At 52.2% G+C, this 20,943-nt stretch overlaps 1 protein-coding gene across 1 annotated transcript in view; it reads left to right on the top strand.

The window, feature by feature from the left end:
- Window positions 1-21: 21 nt before the first annotated feature.
- CTRU02_215240 (non-ribosomal peptide synthetase protein) overlaps window positions 22-20,943 on the top strand; it is a gene marked incomplete at both ends in the record, with an annotated part of 31,050 nt that continues 10,128 nt past the window's right edge. The window contains 2 exons of the mRNA XM_070206415.1: window positions 22-6,852; window positions 7,000-20,898. Coding sequence (XP_070059906.1) covers window positions 22-6,852; window positions 7,000-20,898 — 20,730 coding nt within the window. The remainder of the gene's footprint in view (window positions 6,853-6,999; window positions 20,899-20,943) is intronic.

Raw genomic sequence — 20,943 nt, 5'->3', positions numbered from 1 at the left:
ACTACAGATGTGGCAGTCCACATGAACATCAAGAAGGGATTCTTGAGTGCCTTCCAGGCGGAGCATGTTGCACATGCTTTTAGTGCCGCGATTCGCTCCATTCTTGACAACCCTGCGGAGAGTATTAACGACATCAACCTGGTCTCCGAGAGCAGTGAGCGGCAGATGTGGACTTGGAATCAACACGTCCCGCCGTCTGTGGACAGTTGTCTTCATGAAATGGTAGATGAGCAGGCAAAGAGGAGGCCAGACGCCCCCGCGGTATGCGCTTGGGACGGTGACTTCACGTTTGCCGAGCTGGACGACTTCTCAACTCGCCTGGCGCATCACCTCGCGGACCTTGGCGTTGGCGAGGATGTCTTGGTGCCGTTGTGTTTTGAGAAATCCAAGTGGACGATAATCGCAATGATGGCCATCTTGAAGGCTGGTGGCGCGTTTGTTCCCACGGACCCATCTCAAGCTACCGACCGACGAGAACGATTATTCAAGCAGGCCAACGCGATTGTCATTTTGGCTTCGGAAACTTACTCTGCTGGCCTGAAGCAGTCTAGCCATCGTACTGTCACTGTATCTGCAGAGCTTCTGGAATCGTTACCTCGACAACAAGAGAATCCCTCACCCTATAAGCCTCAATCTGCCGCTTACACCATCTTCACATCCGGTAGCACTGGACAGCCTAAAGGAGTGGTTGTAGAGCATTATGCAATCTGCTCTAGTTGTGTCTATCATGGCGGCAAGATTGGGTTTTTCGAAACAACCCGATGCTTACAGTTCTGTGCCTACACCTTTGATCCTAGCATTATGGAGATCTTCACTACCCTAGTGCACGGCGGTTGCGTGTGTATACCATCAGAAGAAGATCGACTCAACAACATTGAGGCCAGGATGAACATTATGGACGTTAACACAGCCTTCTTTACGCCGTCGGCAGCTCGCCTTGTGGACCCTGAGCGAGTTACCACCCTACATAAACTACTCCTGGGTGGCGAAAAGGCTACTGATGAGGACTTCTCCAGATGGTGGCCCTACCTTGATGCCGTGATTAACGTTTATGGCCCGGCTGAATGTTCAATCATCAACTCCCTGAACATCACTAGCCCATCCAAATCTCAAGACGGCAACATTGGCTTAGCGGTCGGCTCAGTTTCATGGGTTACAGTGCCTGGAGACCCTAAGCGTCTAGCGGCCCTCGGTGCCATAGGAGAACTACTCGTCGAAGGGCCAATTCTGTTCCGGGGCTACTTGAATAACGAGGAGAAGACGAGGTCTTCCTTCGTGGATAACCCACCGTGGCTCGCCAGAGGCAACAAGGGCCACCCGGGTCGCCGTGCTCGTCTTTATAACACCGGAGACTTGGTCAGATATAGTCAGGACGGTAGCCTGGTTTATGTTGGACGTAATGACGCTGCAGTGAAGGTCCGTGGCCATCGCATCGAGCTAGGCGAAGTTGAGCACCACGTCCGAGAGTGTCTCCCAGAGGCGACTACAGTAGCTGCCGAACTGATTACTCTGAAAGACCAAGATGCCACTAGCTCGATCCTTGCTGCTTTCATAGTAGGACTGGAGGATGACAACGCCAGCAACCCTGCGCCGCACGATCGCCAGAACGGAGACAGCGATGCCGTACGGGTTATTAACGTTTCCGTTGAGGTGGAGAACGCCCTCGCAGAACGCCTGCCGGTCTTTATGATGCCGGCGGTATACTTCGCCGTCAAGGAAATGCCGCTCAATACCTCTGGAAAGACAGATCGTCGTCAGATAAGGGCCATCGGCTCCAGATTCTCGGCCCAGCAGCTAGCCGAGATGAGAATGGACTCCAGTCTTGCCAGGAGACAGCCTACCACGGATATCGAAAGAGTACTCCAGAGCATTTGGGCACGTGTACTAAAGATCGACCCCATCGCCATTGGTGTCGATGACAGCTTCTTCCGCCTCGGCGGTGACTCCATCGCGGCTATGAAGATCGTCAGCCAGGCTCGTGCTGATGATCTCTCTCTATCCGTTGCGGATATCTTTCAGCATCCTACCATTGCTGCTCTGGCAGGTATCTCCAACATCTCTGAAGCCATAACTCACGATGATATTGCACCATTCTCTCTCATTGGTATCGAGAAGGGCGAGGAAACCACCATGATTCGCTCCATTGCTGCCGATTGCGGAGTCAAGCCTGCTCAAGTTCGTGATGCGTATCCTTGTACACCCCTTCAAGAAGGACTACTATCGTTAACTACAAGATCCACGGGGGCCGACACATATGTTTCAAGGACTATGCTACGATTGGACGCCTCTGTTGATCTGCAACAATTCCACGATACTTGGAACCGTCTAGTGGATATCATGACTATTCTGCGAACCAGAATCGTCCAGACTGAGCACTTTGGTTTACTACAGGTGGTAGTAGATGAGGCGATTCAGTGGGAAACGGCAACCGACTTGAACGAGTATCTTGAAAATGACAAAACAAGATCGATGGGCCTTGGCTCGTCTCTTGTCCGATTTGCAATGATACAGCCTCAAGATCCATCCCAGTCATTGTTCTTTGTCCTGACTGTTCACCACGCTCTCTACGACCCAGCTACTTTAGGACAAGTTTACAGCCTTGCCAGTCAGCTCTATCGTCAAGAGTCACCACACAACGAGCCCGTTGACTTCAAACACTTTGTCAAATACCTCACCGAGAGAGATATTGACGCAAGTGAGACTTACTGGCGGTCGTTGCTGGCCAATTACTCTTCGGAAGCCTTCCCTCCTGTGCGGCAGCAGATGCAACCGCAGCCACAGAGTATTGAGGAGCGGCGCATCTCATTGCCAAACATCCAGGTACCCGAAATTACCGCTGCTACCATTGTTCGAGCTGCTTGGGCTATGACAGCCTCTGCGTCTAGCGGTACCACTGATGTTGTCTTTGGCGCCACAGTATCTGGACGGCATGCCAGAGTTGCCAACATCGATGACATCTCTGGACCAACAATCGCGACGGTGCCAGTGAGAATCAAATTAGACCACACCCGGACAATCTCTAGCTTCCTTCAACAGGTACAAAGCGATTCTGTGGATACGATCCCATTCGAACAATTTGGATTGCATCATATTCGGAACCTCAGTGATGAAGCACGACAAGCTTGTGACTTCCACACGCTCCTAGTTGTCCAGCCGCAGGAGACCGACGAGCTTGAAAGTTTTGGAACTATCGGCCGATGGGAAGGAATTGCAGGCCTCGAATCGTTTTCTACCTATGCCATCAACCTTATCTGCACACTGGATGGCGACTCCATGGATGTCAAGATTGTCTTTGACAAAGACGTTGTGGACCATTCATCAATCTCGAGACTGTTGGAGAGGCTGGGCTCCATCATCCGTCAACTTGCCGCAGGCACAGGAGATGCTCGTTTAGCCGATATAGACTCTCTTTCTGAGGCTGATTACAAGGATATCTGGTCGTGGAACAAGGATGCGGCACCGGCAGTATCGAAATGTCTGCACAGCTTCTTGGCAGAACAGGCACAAAAGCGACCTGAGGCATCTGCGATAGAGTCTTGGGATGGCAACTTTACGTATGCCGAGCTTGACCGACTAGCAACGCAGCTAGCTCATCACCTTATTGATCTCGGGGTACAGACAGAGTCGCTTGTGCCAATCTGTTTCGAGAAGTCAAAATGGGGAATAGTAGCCATGTTGGCTGTGCTCAAAGCTGGGGGAGCCTTTGTTCCCATCGAGCCATCACACGCGGCGGAGCGAAGGGAGAATATCATTGCGCAGACTGGTGCCAAAGTTATACTCACCTCGGAACAACATACAGCTAGCGTCACTCCGTCCGGACGTTCTGTTGTCTCTGTCAGCTCGCAGCTTTTCGAATCTCTCACAGACGACAAAGAAAAGCCTCTAGTCTTCCACGCGCAGTCTCCCGCATACGTCATCTTTACCTCCGGCAGCACTGGCCAGCCGAAAGGTGTTGTCATCGATCACCAGGCTGCTTCGACCAGTTGTACTGCCCATGGCAAGCAGATAGGGTTTACCGACAAGTCTCGAGTTTTACAGTTCTCTTCGTATATCTTTGACGCTTGTATCATGGACATTTTCACAACTATTATCTTTGGCGGATGTGTTTGTGTGCCCTCAGAGGAGCAGAGAATGACACACCTTACAGAGGTCATTCTGCAGATGAAGATTGACATTGCATTCCTGAGCACCGCTGTTACGAGGCTTTTGGATCCCCAATCTTTGCCAAACACCTTGACCATCGTCACTGGAGGCGAGAAAGCTACGGACGACGACTTCTATCGATGGCGAGATAGCGCACGCATTATCCACGCCTATGGACCAACGGAATGTACCATCTTCTCAACGTTGAGCCTCTCCACCCTAGGACCAAGCCCAGGTACCGATATTGGAAGGGCTGTCGGCTCTTTAGCTTGGGTAGTCGACAGGGATGACGAGGATAAATTGGTTCCCGTCGGTGCTGTCGGAGAGCTGCTCATGGAAGGCCCAACTCTCAGTCGCGGGTATCTAAACGACCCGGAGAAGACGGCCCAGTCATTTATTCGCGACGTTCCATGGCTTTTGCAAGGTGGCGCTGGTTTTGCTGGACGCAGCGGCCGCTTGTATAAGACAGGCGATTTGGTCAAATACGCGGCAAATGGCAGTCTGACGTACGTTGGACGCAAGGACGACCAGGTCAAGATTCGCGGCCAGCGCGTTGAGCTCGGTGAAGTCGCTCATCAGGTACGTGAATGCGTCCCAGGCGCACAAATGGTGGCGGCAGAAGTCATTATTCCTCAAGGCACAGATGCCAGCCCAATCCTGGCGGCATTTATCAAATCCCAGCAGGATGAAGAGGAGACAGTGACGGACAGCGCCAATGCCTACTCAGCCCACGTTATGATTCTGTCGCCAGAGACGGAGGATCTACTTGCTGAACGATTACCTTCATATATGATACCGGCCGTCTACATCTCTCTGCCGCAGATTCCTCTCAACACATCAGGCAAGACAGACCGTCAACAATTACGCAAGATTGGGTCCTCTTTTTCGACTCAACAGCTGGCGGAGCTGCGCGCCCAGTCGTCAACCCGTGAAAAGCGACAGCCTGTGACAGAGTCTGAGAAATCTTTACAACAAATCTGGGCACAGATCCTCAAAATCGATCCCGCTACCATTGGTGTCGACGATAGCTTCTTCCGTCTTGGTGGTGACTCTATTGCCGCTATGAAGGTCGTGAGTCAGGCTCGTACTAGCGGCATTTCCCTTTCAGTTGCGGATATCTTCCGTTATACGACCATCGCCGCCTTGACGAGCGTTACTGAGAAGGAGCAAGATGATCTTGAGGACAGCATCATCACGCCGTTTTCTCTGGTGGATGGCGTTGGCGGAGATGACAGCCTCAGATCTATTGCTGCTGATTGCGGTGTCGTCTCGTCTCAAGTCCAAGATGCTTATCCTTGTACATCTCTTCAAGAAGGATTGTTATCCTTGACTTCCAAGTCCGTGGGATCTGCCTACGTCCTGAGAACTGTCCTCAACCTGGACACAAATGTGGTTGACCTACAGCATTTCCGTCATATTTGGGACCAACTGGTGGAGCTTATGCCCATTCTCCGAACTAGAATCATCCAGACCGAGAAATGGGGCTTTCTTCAGATTGTCGTGAACGAGTCGATTCAGTGGGATAGCGATACCAGTCTGGATAGCTACCTGGAAAGGGAACAGACACACCCTATGGGTCTCGGCTCACCACTGATTCGGTTCGCTTTGATTCGCCACGACAGCTCATGTCAGTTCGTGCTGACCATGCACCATGGTCTTTACGATGCTCCGTCATTGAACCAGGTCTGCATCCTCGCTAGCCGTCTCTACCACCAAGAAACATTCGACAACCCAACCGACTTCAAAATCTTCATGAAATACCTCATGGAAAGGGACTTGGATGCTGACATGGCTTATTGGCGCTCCACTCTAGCAGAGTTTGAATCCGATCCGTTCCCCCTTATACGACAACAGCAGAGAGAGGTAATACCTAGGTCTACCGTGACTCGGCAGTTCGCTCTCCCATCCATAAAAGCACACGATGTCACAGCTGCCACTCTTGTTCGCTCTGCTTGGGCTCTAGCTATATCGGTATCTACTGGTTTGCCTGACGTCGCCTTTGGAACAATGGTATCTGGGCGGAATACCCCCGTCAAGGGAATTGAGAACATTACCGGCCCAACAATTGCGGCGGTGCCAGTAAGAGTCAAGATGGACCCGAACCAAACAGTAGAAGCATTCCTTCAACGAGTGCAAAGAGAGTCAATCGACATGATCCCACATGAGCAACTTGGACTGCACAACATACAGCGCCTCAGCAAAGAAGCACGCCTTGCCTGCCAGTTCCAGACCATGCTCGTTGTACAGCCAATGCAGGATCTGGAGCTAGGACAGTTCGGTACTTTAGGCCAATGGACGGAAATGGTCAGTGTCGGAGCATTCAGTACCTACGCCATCAACCTCGTCTGCTCATTGGGTACCGATGGAACTGTACACGTCGAGACTATTTTCGATGAGACTATAATCAGCCGCTTATCCGTCTCAAGGCTCTTGGACAAGCTCGAGCTGTTTGTGAACCAGCTCAGCACAGCAGCCGACGACAAGATGCTTGTTGATATTAACGCCTTGTCAGAAGCCGACTACCTCGATATCTGGTCCTGGAACCAACACGTACCTCCGGCTGTAGATCGCTGCCTACACGATATGGTTGAGGAACAAGCCCAGAGACGACCGGAAGCCCCGGCTATCTGCGCCTGGGATGGCAACTTTACATTTGCTGAATTCGATAAAATGGCGATAACACTGGCCCATCACCTCAGAGAACTTGGGGTAGGGCCGGAAACGCTAGTCCCACTATGCTTTGAGAAATCGAAATGGACAATAGTATCAATGCTTGCTGTGCTTAAAGCAGGCGGTGCTTTTGTGCCTATCGATCCCTCCCAGGCTGTTGATAGAAGAGAAAGAGTCTTTATGCAGGCTGAAGCGCGTGTCATCTTAGCCTCAGCCACATATGCGCCTGGCCTGGCTGCACCCGAGCGCTGCGTTGTTACAGTCGACCATCCCTTCATGGACTCTTTAACTACGGAAATGCAAACACCCTTGGCAGTTTATGACCCACGCTCTGCTGCCTACACCATCTTTACCTCTGGAAGTACTGGCCAACCCAAGGGTGTGGTGGTCGAGCACTATGCGATCTGCTCTAGCTGTATCTACCATGGCGGTGCGATCGGATACAAAGAAACCTCCAGAGTTCTCCAATTCTGCGCTTATACTTTTGATCCAAGTATCATGGAGATCTTTACCACGTTGATACACGGAGGCTGTGTCTGCGTGCCGTCAGAAAACGACCGCCTTAACGATATCGAGACAAGTATCAACACGATGGAAGTCAATATCGCCTTCTTTACGCCTTCTACAGCCCGCCTTGTTGATCCCCAGAGGGTTTCCGCTAATTTGAAGAAGCTTCTGCTGGGAGGTGAGAAGGCTGTGGACGAGGATTTTGCAAGGTGGTGGCCTCAACTTGAAGCAGTAATCAACGTCTATGGTCCAGCCGAGTGTTCGATTATTAACTCCTTGAACATCACGAGCCCTTCGAAATCCCAAGACGCAAATATTGGCTTGGCAGTTGGATCAGTATCGTGGGTTACTATGCCTGGAGATCCGGATCATCTAGTACCCATTGGTGCTGTAGGTGAACTGCTCGTCGAGGGACCAATTCTGTTCCGAGGCTATCTGCACAACGAAGAGAAAACAGCAGCGTCTTTCGTTGACGATCCGCAGTGGCTGACGAAGGGGGCCCCCTCAAGCGGCTACCCAGGCCGTCGAGGGCGCCTTTACAGAACGGGAGACTTGGTAAAATATGACGACGATGGCTCCCTGATATATGTCAGGCGAGACGACTCCACCGTCAAGGTGCGAGGCCACCGCGTCGACCTTGGGGAGGTTGAGTATCATCTACGAGAGTGTCTCCCAGAGGCAGCCATTGTAGCTGCTGAAGTGATCACTCCCGGGGGAGAAGATGCTAGCTCAATGTTGGCAGCATTCATTGTTGAGAAGCAGAGTAGCAGCTTTGACAGCTCCGATGAATCCACTGGGCCTGGTCTGGCGCGGGTCATCAACATCTCTCCCGAGGCGGAACAAGCGCTAGCGGAGCGATTGCCGGTCTACATGATGCCCACCGTCTATTTTGTCGTTGCCCAGATGCCGCTCAATACCTCTGGCAAAACCGACCGTCGACAGATTCGCGGTATCGGTAACAGCTTTACAGGCCAGCAGTTAGCAGAGATGCGTATCGGGTTGAATCGTAACAAACGACCCCCCATCACCGAGGCAGAGTGCACGCTACATCGTGTCTGGGCATCGGTGCTCAACATTGAACCCTCAGCTATTGGTATTGACGATAGCTTCCTCCGTCTTGGTGGAGACTCGATCACGGCGATGAAAGTTATCAGCCAGGCTCGTAGCTATGGCATTTCTATTTCTGTTGCCGACGTCTTCCGCCATCCTACCATAGCGGCCCTAGCCAGCATGTCACAAACAGACAACGACTCTGTGGTTGATGATGAAATTCTGCCGTTTTCTCTCCTTGGCGATACTTTGGATGAGGCGGGAGGACTTTCATCGATTGGTGCTGAGTGTGATGTTGAGGTTGATCGGCTTCAGGATGTCTATCCCTGCACACCACTCCAAGAAGGTCTCCTCTCTCTCACATCGAAGTCGACAGGCGCAGCTTATGTGTTGAGGGCTATGCTTCACTTGGATAAGGATATCAACCTGCAGCAGTTCCGCATTGCCTGGGATCAAGTAGCAGAGCAACTACCCATCCTCCGAACTAGAATCATCCAGCACCAGAGACTTGGCCTAGTACAGGTTGTGACAAACGAAAAGATTCTGTGGAAAGAAGGCACCGATCTGCGCCAGTACATGGAACAGGATCGAGCTCTACCCATGGGAATCGGCTTGCCCCTCATTCGATTCGGTTTGATACAAGACATCAATTCTATTCAACCCGCCTCTTTCGTCTTAACAATCCATCATTCACTTTACGATGGATATTTCCTTCCTCGGTTGTTTGATATGGCAGACAGGATATACCGAAGCCAGGCCCCTATGAAGACTTTGGATTTCAATCGCTTCATCAGTCACATCACGCAGGCCAATTCTGAAGCTGCTGATGATTACTGGCGAGGCTACTTGGCTGGTTTTGCGTCTCCATTATTTCCCCAATTGGCAGCAAACTCGGATCCGCCGTCAGCCAAGTCCTTAGTCAAGCGATCGTATCTGATACCACCTACAAAGGAGCTTGATACTACCATTGCAAGTCTCGTCCGTGCCGCATGGGGATTGACTTTGGCTACATCAGGTGGGACAGCCGACGTTGTATTTGGCGCAACTGTCTCTGGAAGAAACGCCAACGTCAACGGCATTGAAGAGATCGCCGGACCGACCATGGCCACGGTTCCAGTGCGTGTAACGGTTGATCAATCCCAAACCATCTCCGAATTCTTGCAACAAGTCCAGCAACAATCTCTGGAGATGATCCCGCACGAACAGACTGGACTGCGGAAAATACAGGCCCTGAGCCCCGAGGCGCACCGGGCATGCCAGTTCCAGACTTGGATCATTACCCAGCCACTTTCTCAAGCAACTCAGCTGGAAGAATCAAAGATTGTCATAGCCGAAGACGAATCAGACGAGTTGGGATTCTCCACCTATGCGCTCAACCTCACTTGCTCCTATGATCAGCAGAACATTGTCATAGAAGCTAGCTTTGATGACCAGCACATCAGCCAGTGGCAGATGGACCTGCTTCTGGGTCGTTTCGACCGCACGCTGAATGGTCTATGCACGTACAATGGCGACGAGCCACTGGCCTCAATTGAAGCCATCTCTGCTGACGAGTGCCGTCAAGTATGGGAATGGAACAAGACAGTTCCGCCTGTCTACGAGAGATATATGCATGAAATCATCCAAGAACAGGCTAGGAAAACACCAAACGCAGCTGCTGTTTGCGCATGGGATGGCGACCTCACCTATGCGGAGCTAGAAGAGCTGGCGACTGCGCTCTCGCACGAACTTGCTGCTAGAGGTGTCAGCTGCAAGGATATTGTCCCCATTTGCTTCGAAAAATCACATCTTACGCCAGTCGCGATGCTTGCTGTTCTCAAGACTGGTGCAGCCTTCACTCTCCTAGAACCGTCACAACCGATTTCTCGACTTCAGGAGGTTGTGCTGCAGGTTGAGGCGAAGCTAGTTTTGTGCTCCACGGCACAAACCAAGCTATGTTCCGAGTTTCCAGCTACTATAATCACTGTTGATCATGAGTCGCTATTGATCGCAAAGGCCAAGTCGACATCAGCAGTCCTGTCTGCTTCTCCAGATGAACTATCCCTAGCATCTCGCCTATACTTGGTTTTTACATCTGGCAGCACTGGAAAACCTAAAGGTGTACAAATCTCACATGGATCGTTCTCTTCCGCTTTCCACTACCAATCGAAGATCATTGGATTTGGCTCTCAGCGAGTATATGATTTCTTGTCATACGCCTTTGATCTGTCCATAGAGACAATCCTGATGACTCTTGCCTCGGGCGGTTGCCTTTGCGTCCCTTCAGAAACCGACCGTAAGGACATGCTGATGGAGTCTTTGACATCTCTGAACGTCACCATGGTTCACATCACGCCATCAGTGTCACGCATTCTGCAAAGAGAAAACCTGAGCAAGTTGAAGGTGATACTTTTCGGAGGCGAGGCACCACGGCTAGACGATCTCACAGGATGGCCTGACACGGTACGCGTGATCAACGGCTACGGACCAGCCGAGTGCACGCCAACGAGTACACTTAATCCGATTACTAAAACACCAAAAGATGCTACCAACATTGGATTCGGTGCGGGTACAGTCACCTGGTTGGTTGATCCTGAGGATCATAACCGTTTGGCGCCTTTAGGCACCGCAGGAGAACTGCTCATCGAAGGCCCGTTGGTCGGGTCGGGATACTTGAATGAGCCCGAAAAGACGGCTGCTGTCTTCATCCAGGATCCTGACTGGCTGGTTCGAGGAACTGAAGGGTATGCGGGCAGACAAGGGCGCCTGTACAAGACAGGTGATCTTGCCCGGTACGAAGAAGACGGCAGCATCGTGTATATTGGCAGAAAGGATGGGCAGGTCAAGATTAGGGGTCATCGTGTTGAGCTCGGCGATGTAGAGCATCACGTGCGCCATTGTGTCCCCGAAGCCCGTCTAGTAGCTGCAGAAGTCATCATTCCCGGAGGTGGAAACGCCAACCCGATGTTGGCTGCGTTCCTGGTTATGAAGGACATCGAGCGAACGGCTGATGACGATACCGAATCATCAGCGCCACGGATCATTAACATTTCTACCGAGGCCGAAGCCGCACTTATTCAGAGGCTGTCATCCTACATGATCCCGGCCGTTTTCTTCGCTCTACCCGCGATGCCACTCAACAATTCGGGTAAAACAGACCGTCGCAGACTGCGGGGGATAGGATCAACCTTCTCCGCGCAGGAGCTTGCAGAACTGAGAATCGGTTCCAGCCGCGATAAACGAATGCCGGTTACAGAAATCGACCAGGCCCTTCAGCAGATCTGGGCAGATGTGCTTGCCATCAGCTCTTCTACTATCGGTATCGACGATAGCTTCTTCAGCCTTGGCGGTGATTCTATCGCAGCGATGAGAGTTGTCAGTCTGGCGCGCGGCCATGGGCTACATCTCTCTGTCGCCGACATCTTCCGCCACCTAACCATCACTTCTTTAACCAGCATGGCGCAGGTGGACGAAACTACAACTTACGGCGACATTGCCCCATTCTCTCTTCTTGGTAAAGACGTCGATGAATCGAATTATCGCAATTTGATTACCGTCACCCACGAAATTGATCCATCGCGGATACAAGATGCCTATCCCTGCACGCCAATCCAAGCAGGCCTGCTGTCTTTGACATCCAGGTCTGCGGGAGCTTACGTATCACGAGTCATTCTAGAGCTGAATGAGAAAGCCAACCTGCAACGCTTCTGTCACAGCTGGGATCAGTTAGTGCAGATGGTACCCATTTTGCGGACGAGGATTGTCCAAAGCCCGCAGTTTGGACTGTTGCAAGTGGTCCTCGACGAGTCGACTCCGTGGAACACCGCCAGCGATCTAGACGAATACCTATTGGAAGACGAGGCAAAACCTTTGGGTATCGCGCTGCCACTCATTCGAGTTGGTTTGATTCGCCGTCCCGCTCCATCTCCATCAGTCTTCGTTCTGACCATGCATCACGCTCTCTACGATGCTATTTCACTCAACTATATTTGTGATCTTCTCAGCCGTCTCTATTACACTGAGCCACTGAACAGTCCCGTTGACTTCAAGTACTTTGTACGGTATCTGAACGAAAGGGACATGGCGATGGATAAGAACTATTGGCAGTCTGCTCTGGCTGACTTCACCTCTGACCACTTTCCCCTCGTCAGACATCATGCAGAAGCCAAGCCGACATGCACCATTTCGCAACAACTTTCCGTGCCCGTTATCCTGGCACCTAATATTACAACTGCTACCCTGATCCGCGTTGCATGGGCGGCGGCGGTTCAGATGTTCAGCAGCACTTCTGATGTTGTCTTCGGCACAATGGTTTCCGGGCGAAGTGCCAGGCTTACTGGCATTGAGAACATTGTTGGGCCGACTATCGCCACAGTCCCTACGAGAGTCAAGCTAGACTCAGCTCAAACGATATTTGAACTCCTTCGCCAGGTGCAAGAGCAGTCAGTCGACATGATTCCTCACGAGCAGCTAGGACTTTTGAACATACAGAACGTCAGCGATGATGCTCACCACGCCTGCCAATTCCAGACACTGGTGGTAGTGCAGCCACCACAGGAGTCAGAGCCAGGGCAGTCCGAAGCAGCTCTAGGACAATGGAAAGACATGTCAGGCGTGGAAGCTTTCTCTACCTATGCTCTCAACTTAATCTGTTCACTTGGTGACGGAAGCATTGGTGTCAAGGCCATCTTTGATGATAACATCATCGACCGACTATCCGTTCAAAGGCTTCTAGACAGCTTGCAGGTCGTGATCAGCCAGCTGGCCAGCGCCAATAAGAAGACGATATTGGCAGACATGAATACCTTATCTGCAGCAGACTACGAAACTGTATGGTCGCGGAGCGGGTCAGTGCCGCCAGCGGTGAACCGATGTGCACATGATATCGTGACGGCGGAAGCAGGAAAACGGCCAAATGCCTCTGCACTATGCTCATGGGACGGAGAGTTTACCTACGCCGAGCTCGATATGCTGTCAACACAACTAGCGCACTACCTCATTCTCGACCTAGGGGTGGAGAAGGGCACTATGATACCGCTGTGCTTCGAGAAGTCAAAGTGGACAGTAGTCGCAATGCTCGCTGTTATGAAGGCCGGAGCCGCTTTTGTTCCCATTGATCCATCTCAGGCTAGAGACCGTAGGGAGAGGATCTTCGAAGAAGCTGGCGCATCGGTTATCCTTGCCTCGGAACAATACGAGCCATCCCTTCGCCATTCCGGTCGAACCGTGGCTTGTATTGGGACCGACTTTTTTAACAAGCAACCTCAAGCGAGCAAGAGAGACGACGTTATCCCGTCTGTAGACCCGGCCTCTGCAGCTTACGTGCTCTTCACCTCTGGAAGCACAGGAAACCCCAAGGGTGTCATCGTGGAGCATCGGGCTATGAGCTCGAGCTGTACGTACCACGGTCAGACAATTGGTATGACTGAAACCACAAGGGCATACCAGTTTGCTGCGTACATCTTCGACGCCTGTATCATGGAAATTTTCAGCACCTTGATATATGGAGGCTGCATATGCATCCCGTCTGATTACGACCGGTTGAATAACCTGGAGGCGAGCATGATTACTATGGATGCAAACACTGCATTCTTTACACCCACATTAGCTCGTTCGCTGAACCCAAGCCGACTTCCTTTGCATACAGTTATCCTTGGCGGCGAAGGACCTACTGATGATGACCTGCTACGGTGGAGTCAGGGTCGACACAGGAAGATTCTGAACGGATATGGCCCTACAGAATGTACAGTATTCTGTGTCATGAACACCGTCACTCACAGCCAGACAGGTGTTGGCTCAATTATCGGAAGACCTGTAGGCTCGGTTTCATGGGTCTGCATGGCTGATGGCAGCAATAGGCTTGCGCCAATTGGCGCGGTTGGTGAGTTACTGGTTGAAGGTCCGACATTAGCTCGCGGATACATCAACCATCAGTCATCAGACGCATTTATCCAAGACCCTCTCTGGTTATTGCAGGGAGGAGCTGGATATCCAGGACGACGCAGCCGTTTGTATAAGACTGGCGACCTGGTACGCTATGATGAAGCTGATAATCTCATCTATCTCGGCCGGAAGGACACCCAAGTCAAGATCCGAGGCCAGCGACTTGAGCTCGGGGAAGTCCAATACCATGTTGGACAGTGTCTTTCGGACATATCCTCTGCTGTAGCTGTGGAGTTGATCACTCCTGAAGGCGAAGGTGCTAGCCCTATGGTAGCAGCTTTCGTTGTGCCGAAAGATACAAACGACAACAACCTTGTCAACGAAGCTGTTACGGCCCATGTCATGACCATATCTTCAGAAGCCCAGGATGCTATTGCGGAACGACTGCCCAACTACATGATACCCGCAATTTACCTCTCGCTTTCACGGATACCGCTCAATATATCTGGTAAGATAGACCGACGACAACTGCGGGAAATCGGATCCAGCATTTCCAGCAAGCGGCTAGCGGAGAATCGTGTTACTTCTAGAGGCAACGAGAAAGCACCTTCAACAGATGTGGGACGGGCCTTGCAGCAAATCTGGGGTAGCGTCCTTAAACTTGACCCCAACACCGTTGGAGCCGATGACAGTTTCTTCCGCCTTGGTGGTGACTCCATCTCAGCCATGAAGGTCGTCAGCGCTGCTCGCGAGGTTGGACACGCCCTACTCTCCCTCTCCGTTGCCGACATTTTCCGTTACCCATCTCTCAATCAGCTTGCCCAGAGAGGGGAGACGGCACAGGCGGGACAGGAAGCATCACAGATTCGGTACGGAGGGGCATCCGACCTGCTGTCGTTGCAGCCTTTCGAACTCATGGATTCCGATGCCGTTGATAGCTTGCGCCAACGTGCAGCCACTCTCTGCCAAGTAGATATCGCGGCCATCGAAGACGCCTATCCCTGCACTGCCCTTCAAGAGGGGCTGTTGGCCCTTACGACCATGTCTACCGACGCCAAAGCCTATGTCCTCAGACTGGTGCTGAATGTGCCGTCCTCTGTCGATCTCCATAAGTTCCGGGCCGTTTGGAACGACATGACGCGTCTCTTCCCTATCTTGCGCACTCGTATCGTGCAGTCAGATGTTGGAGTGCTCACACAGGTGCTTGTTGACGACACAATTCCTTGGACAGAGGGCGACAACCTGCGTCAGTACTTGGAAGATGATACAGCAAACCCCATGGTGCTGGGTGGCCGGCTATGCCGCTTTGCTCTGATTCACGATCCTGCCAAACCCCATCATCGTGAATTTGTTTGGACGATGCACCATGCCCTCTATGACGGTCACTCACTCGGCATCATGGAACAAGTAGCACGTCAGCTGTATGCAGCCAAACCTGGAGACTTTTCTCCCCGGCTTGTTGACTTCAAGTACTTCTCCAAGTACTTGGCACAGATGGATGCAGACGCCTCAGCTCGCTACTGGACTTCACAGCTAGAGGGATTCGAAAATCAGCCTTTCCCGGCGACTCTGGCGGGCAACGAAACACCAGCCTCGCCCGGCGAAACCAAACGAAGTAAATGCAACATATCATCCATTGCCCAAGCGGACATCACCTCTGCCAGTGTCTTGCGCGCTGCTCTGGCCATGACAATGGCGTCCTCAGCCGGTATTGAGGATATCGTCTTTGGTGAAGTGGTCTCCGGCCGTCAAGCCCCCGTCAATGGTATCGAGGTCCTTGGAGGACCGACCATTGCCACTGTGCCTGTTCGCGTGCGCATTGCTCGTGAGCAAACAGTCAATTCCTTCCTCAAAACCGTGCAGAATCAATCTGTCGATATGATTCCCTTCGAGCAGTTTGGTCTGCAGCGCATCCAACAATTGGGTGACGGTCCTCGGCTGGCTTGCCAGTTCGAGACAATGCTCGTTATCGAGCCGCGTTCCGAGGCACAAAACTTGCTCGGAGAAGGAAAGGCAGCGGGCGAGGAAGACGAAAGCCAGACAGACAACATGGGCCAATGGACAAGTGTCGATACCACAACGGATGCGGCAGCATTTGCGTCATACTCGCTTAACATTACGTGCGCACTCGGCACCGATGGCATCGTCGACGTGGAGGCCCTCTATGACAGCAGCCGAATCTCAGAATGGCTCGTGGAATTACTACTGGAGCGATTCTGCAATATGGCAGAGCAACTTGCATCTGCCAAAGACAACCTGGCGCTCTCCAGCATCCTCACCATACCAGAGGCAGAGCTGAAGCAGGTCTGGGACTGGAACGCCGAGGTCCCAGAGCCCGTTCACAGATGTGTACACGATATCATCCAAGATGAGGTTGTAGCACGACCTGACGCCCTGGCGGTCGATGCTTGGGATGGAAAGTTTGCTTACGCTGAGCTGGACGAATTGGCAAATCGACTTGCCCATCGACTTGAGAAAATGGGAGTCAAACAAGATGTCTTGGTGCCTCTGTGTTCCGAAAAGTCTAAATGGACAGTTGTGGCAAGGCTTGCGATCCTCAAAGCTGGGGGTGCCTTTGTATCTCTTGATCCCGCGCAGCCGATGGACCGTCTTGTGTCCATTGTCACAGAACTCGCAACGCCCGTCCTCGTATGCTCACCCAAGGAGCAAGCCAGATGGTCCACCCAAGATTTCACCATCCTCACCATTACGGATTCACTATTCTTGAAGCCAGCGTTGCCTTTGTCTCCTCCCCGATTATCAGTGTCGCCAGACTCTCCCATGTACGCTGTATTCACTTCCGGAAGCACTGGCAAGCCAAAGGGAGTGGTGGTTTCTCACTCAGCACTTGCGGCAGCTTGCAAGTATCAGTCCGCAGGCCTGCAGTATAACCACCAAAGCCGTATTCTGGACTTTTCTTCGTACGCCTTCGACGCCTCTGTGAGCAACCTTTTTATGGCCCTTACCACGGGAGCCTGTCTGTGCGTACCAACAGATGATGATCTCAAGAACGACCTTACTCGCTGTCTGCGCGATACGCAAGCCACCATCATCGACATCAGCCCTTCTGTCGCACGCACCATCGATCCTACATCCCTCCCACACCTTGCAACGGTTATCTTGGCCGGTGAACAAGTCTCTGCCTCCGACATGAGCCGTTGGCCGGACACAGTCTCTGTAGTCAACGCATACGGACCTTCCGAGTGCACCCCATCAGCTACACTCAACGGTAAGGGTTCAGAAGCCGCCACAAAGACCAGTATCGGCTTCGGTGCTGGTGCAGTAACGTGGGTGGTATCCGAGCATGACCACTCTAAGCTTGCGCCGATTGGAACGCCCGGCGAGCTTTTCCTGGAGGGTCCCATCACAGGATCCAAGTACCTCAACAATGACCAGATGACGCAAGAAGCCCATGTCGAGAACCCTGTTTGGCTGGTACAAGGCACTCCAGTGCATCCTGGCAGACGCGGACGAGTTTACAAGACGGGAGATTTAGTCCGTTACGACCAAGACGGCAGCCTTATCCATGTCGGTCGAAAGGATGCCCAAGTCAAACTGCGAGGCCAACGTGTCGAGCTCGGTGAAGTTGAGCATCATGTTCACCAGTGTATGCCGGGCGCACCGGTAACGGCCGCCGAGGTGATTATTCCAGGAGGCACTGCTGCAAGGCCAGTTCTAGCAGTATTTTTGGTCTTCCAGGAAGATGAGAAGCGTGACCGAACAACCGAGCCCGTTCGTATTATCTCGGTGTCAGCAGACACTGAGGACGCACTCACAAGGCGGCTACCAGCTTTCATGGTACCAGCTGTATACTTTGCTCTCCCCGAGATGCCACTGAACTCATCCGGCAAGACTGATCGTCGACAACTTCGAGCTATCGGTAGCAGCTTTACTGTTCAGCAGCTTGCAGAGATGCGTGTCAACACGGGCCGTGAGAAGCGGGATCCATCCACAGACGCGGAGCGAGCGCTACGGAACATATGGGCTCGCATTCTCAATATCGATGCAGCCACCATCGGTGTAGACGATAGCTTCTTCCGCCTTGGTGGTGACTCCATCAGCGCGATGCAAGTATCATCCGATGCCCGAGCAACCTTAGGAAACATTTCCACCGCCGATGTTCTGCAGAAGAAGACAATTGCAAAGCTCGCTCTCAATGTCACTCCCAACTCCCACGGCTTAGTCTTGATGCAATCTGCCCCAGACCACCATGAACCTTTCGACCTCAGCCCTATTCAACAGTTCTACATGCAGACGCAGTCTGAGCCCAACCGATGCTTCGACCAGAGTATCTTCCTGCAACTTCGTCTCTCTACATCCCTGTCGGATGTACGAGAGCATCTCAGCTCTCTTGTAGACTTACATCCCATGCTGAGGGCTCGTTTCCTTCGTGTTGGGGAATCATCATGGAAACAACAGATTTCCAGTGACACCACAACTACCTTCTCCCTGACTGAAGCGAGTAACGAGGACAAGGCCGTTGTTATCAATCAATGCCGTAGCCTTCTGGACATCGAGCGTGGCCCTCTTCTAGCGGCCGTGCTTTTTGACGAGGGCGACTACCAGAGTATTTTCATTTCTGTCCACCATCTCGTCGTCGACTTGGTCTCATGGCGTGTTCTACTGCAAGACTTTGAACAACTACTGACGCAAGGACGTATCATGTCAACCCCTGCAATCAGCTTCCAGACTTGGTGTGCGCTGCAGCAACAACAGATGACCTCAGAGATACAGAGAGCGCAGCTGAGCACCTCAGAAGGCAACTCAGATCTCTTGACCTTCTGGGGCATTGATGCCAGCTCCAACGTTGAGGCGGGCACCATTTCCACACAATTCACGCTCGATGAAAAAACAACCTCTGCGGTCTTTGGGGAATGCAACGATGCTTTCGGCACACGACCTATGGAGTTGTTGATCTCGGCTCTAGTAGACTCATTCAGCACTGTCTTCGATGATCGCGAGCCACCAACAGTATTCTGCGAGGGACACGGACGAGAAGTCTGGGACGACAATATCGATATTTCGAGGACTGTGGGATGGTATACCACTATTTTCCCTGCCACACCAGACACCTCTGGACGTTTGACCCTATCCAAACGGATTGCCCGAACAAAGGACTTCTTGCGTCAACTTCCTGATAACGGCTGGTCTTACTTCACATCCCGTTTTGGCAGCGAAGCCAGTGCTCGTAAACACGCAGCCGGTTTCCCAGTCGAGATTCTATTCAACTATACTGGTCAGTACCAGCAGTTGGAGAGGGATGACTCCGCTTTCGGTGTGCTCTCTTTGCCAGACAACACCGAACCCGCATCCATGTCAGGACTCTTGAGGTCATCCGTGTTTGAAGTCGTCGCCACCACATCTCGAGGATGCCTCCACGTTTCCATCATGTACCACAAAAGCATCCACCATCAAGACAGAATTGCCGCATGGGGAGACCAAATGGCAGTCGTCCTGCAGGAAATGGCATCACAGATGCCATCCAAAGCATCGGAATGGACATTGTCCGACTTCCCGATGGCTTTCCAGACCTACCAGGACCTCGCTGCATTCCAGGCAGAGACTATACCTGAGCTCGGAATTGCGGCAATCGATGTGGAAGACATATACCCCTGCACTCACATGCAAGAGGGCATCCTTATTGCACAGGCTAAAGACTCGTCGACATACAAAACACGGCTTGATTTCAAGATTGAGACCACAGGCGCAGAAGACAACATTGATGTCTCCAGGGTCGAACAAGCCTGGAGGGCAGTCGTTCAGCGACACTCTCTCTTACGAGCGGTGATCGTGGAGGCAATGCCTGGCAGCGACAGGATGATGCAGGTTATTTTGAAGAATCCTGTTGCCAGCATCTCATACGCCGGGTCCAACACCGATGACCAGCAGATTCTCGCGTACAACAAGGGTGGCTTGCAGCACCATCTAGTGATTCAACCGGTAAACAATCGTCAGGTATTGTTAAACCTCCACATGAATCACGCCATCTCCGACGGTTTCACGACCACCATCTTTATGCAAGACATGTATCTAGCATACCATCAGAAGCTAGATGTCAGCGATGCAGCTCTCTACCGGGACTTCGTCTCCTACGTCGAGAACCAGTCGGCCGAAGAAAACGACCGGTTCTGGAGAGCATACCTCCAGGACAGCGAGCCCTGCTATTTCCCTGTACCAGGCGAGCCAAGCACCAAAACCACTCAGGCCGTATCGGTAGTCGTTCCTAGCCTGGACAGTAAACGTATCCATGCTCTCTGTAACCAATTGGAAATAACACCCGCCATTGTCGTCGCAACAGCCTGGTTCCTGGTCTTGCGAGATTTCACAAGCTCGTCGACGCCCTGCTTCGGCATGCTCCTCTCCGGTCGCGATGTTCCTGTCGCGGATGTACACGGAATATTTGGTCCGCTCGTATGCCTGGTGCCCTACCTTGTTCGACTGAACCAGAGTCGACCGGTAGCTGAAGTTCTGCAAGAGGTGTATCAAAACTACCTGGATATTCTGCCCCACCAGACATACCCTCTGATGAGCATCCACCGAGCTTCGGGCAATGGAACCAGGGAGCTTTTCAACAGCATCATGTCATTCCGATCCGACAGCGAGCAGCTTGGTGAGTCTTATCGTGATCTAGCCATTGAGCTTCAAGGCGGATCCGATCCTGTTGATGTAAGTAGCGAGCCAAACTAATCCCGACCCTTTGCATATAATCTC

The sequence above is a fragment of the Colletotrichum truncatum genome (assembly GCF_014235925.2).
Source record: "Colletotrichum truncatum strain CMES1059 chromosome Unknown Contig_0014, whole genome shotgun sequence".
NCBI classification, from domain to species: Eukaryota; Fungi; Ascomycota; class Sordariomycetes; order Glomerellales; family Glomerellaceae; genus Colletotrichum; species Colletotrichum truncatum.
The sequence above is the reverse complement of the archived record's forward strand: the minus strand, read 5'-3'. Positions and strand labels throughout refer to the sequence as shown.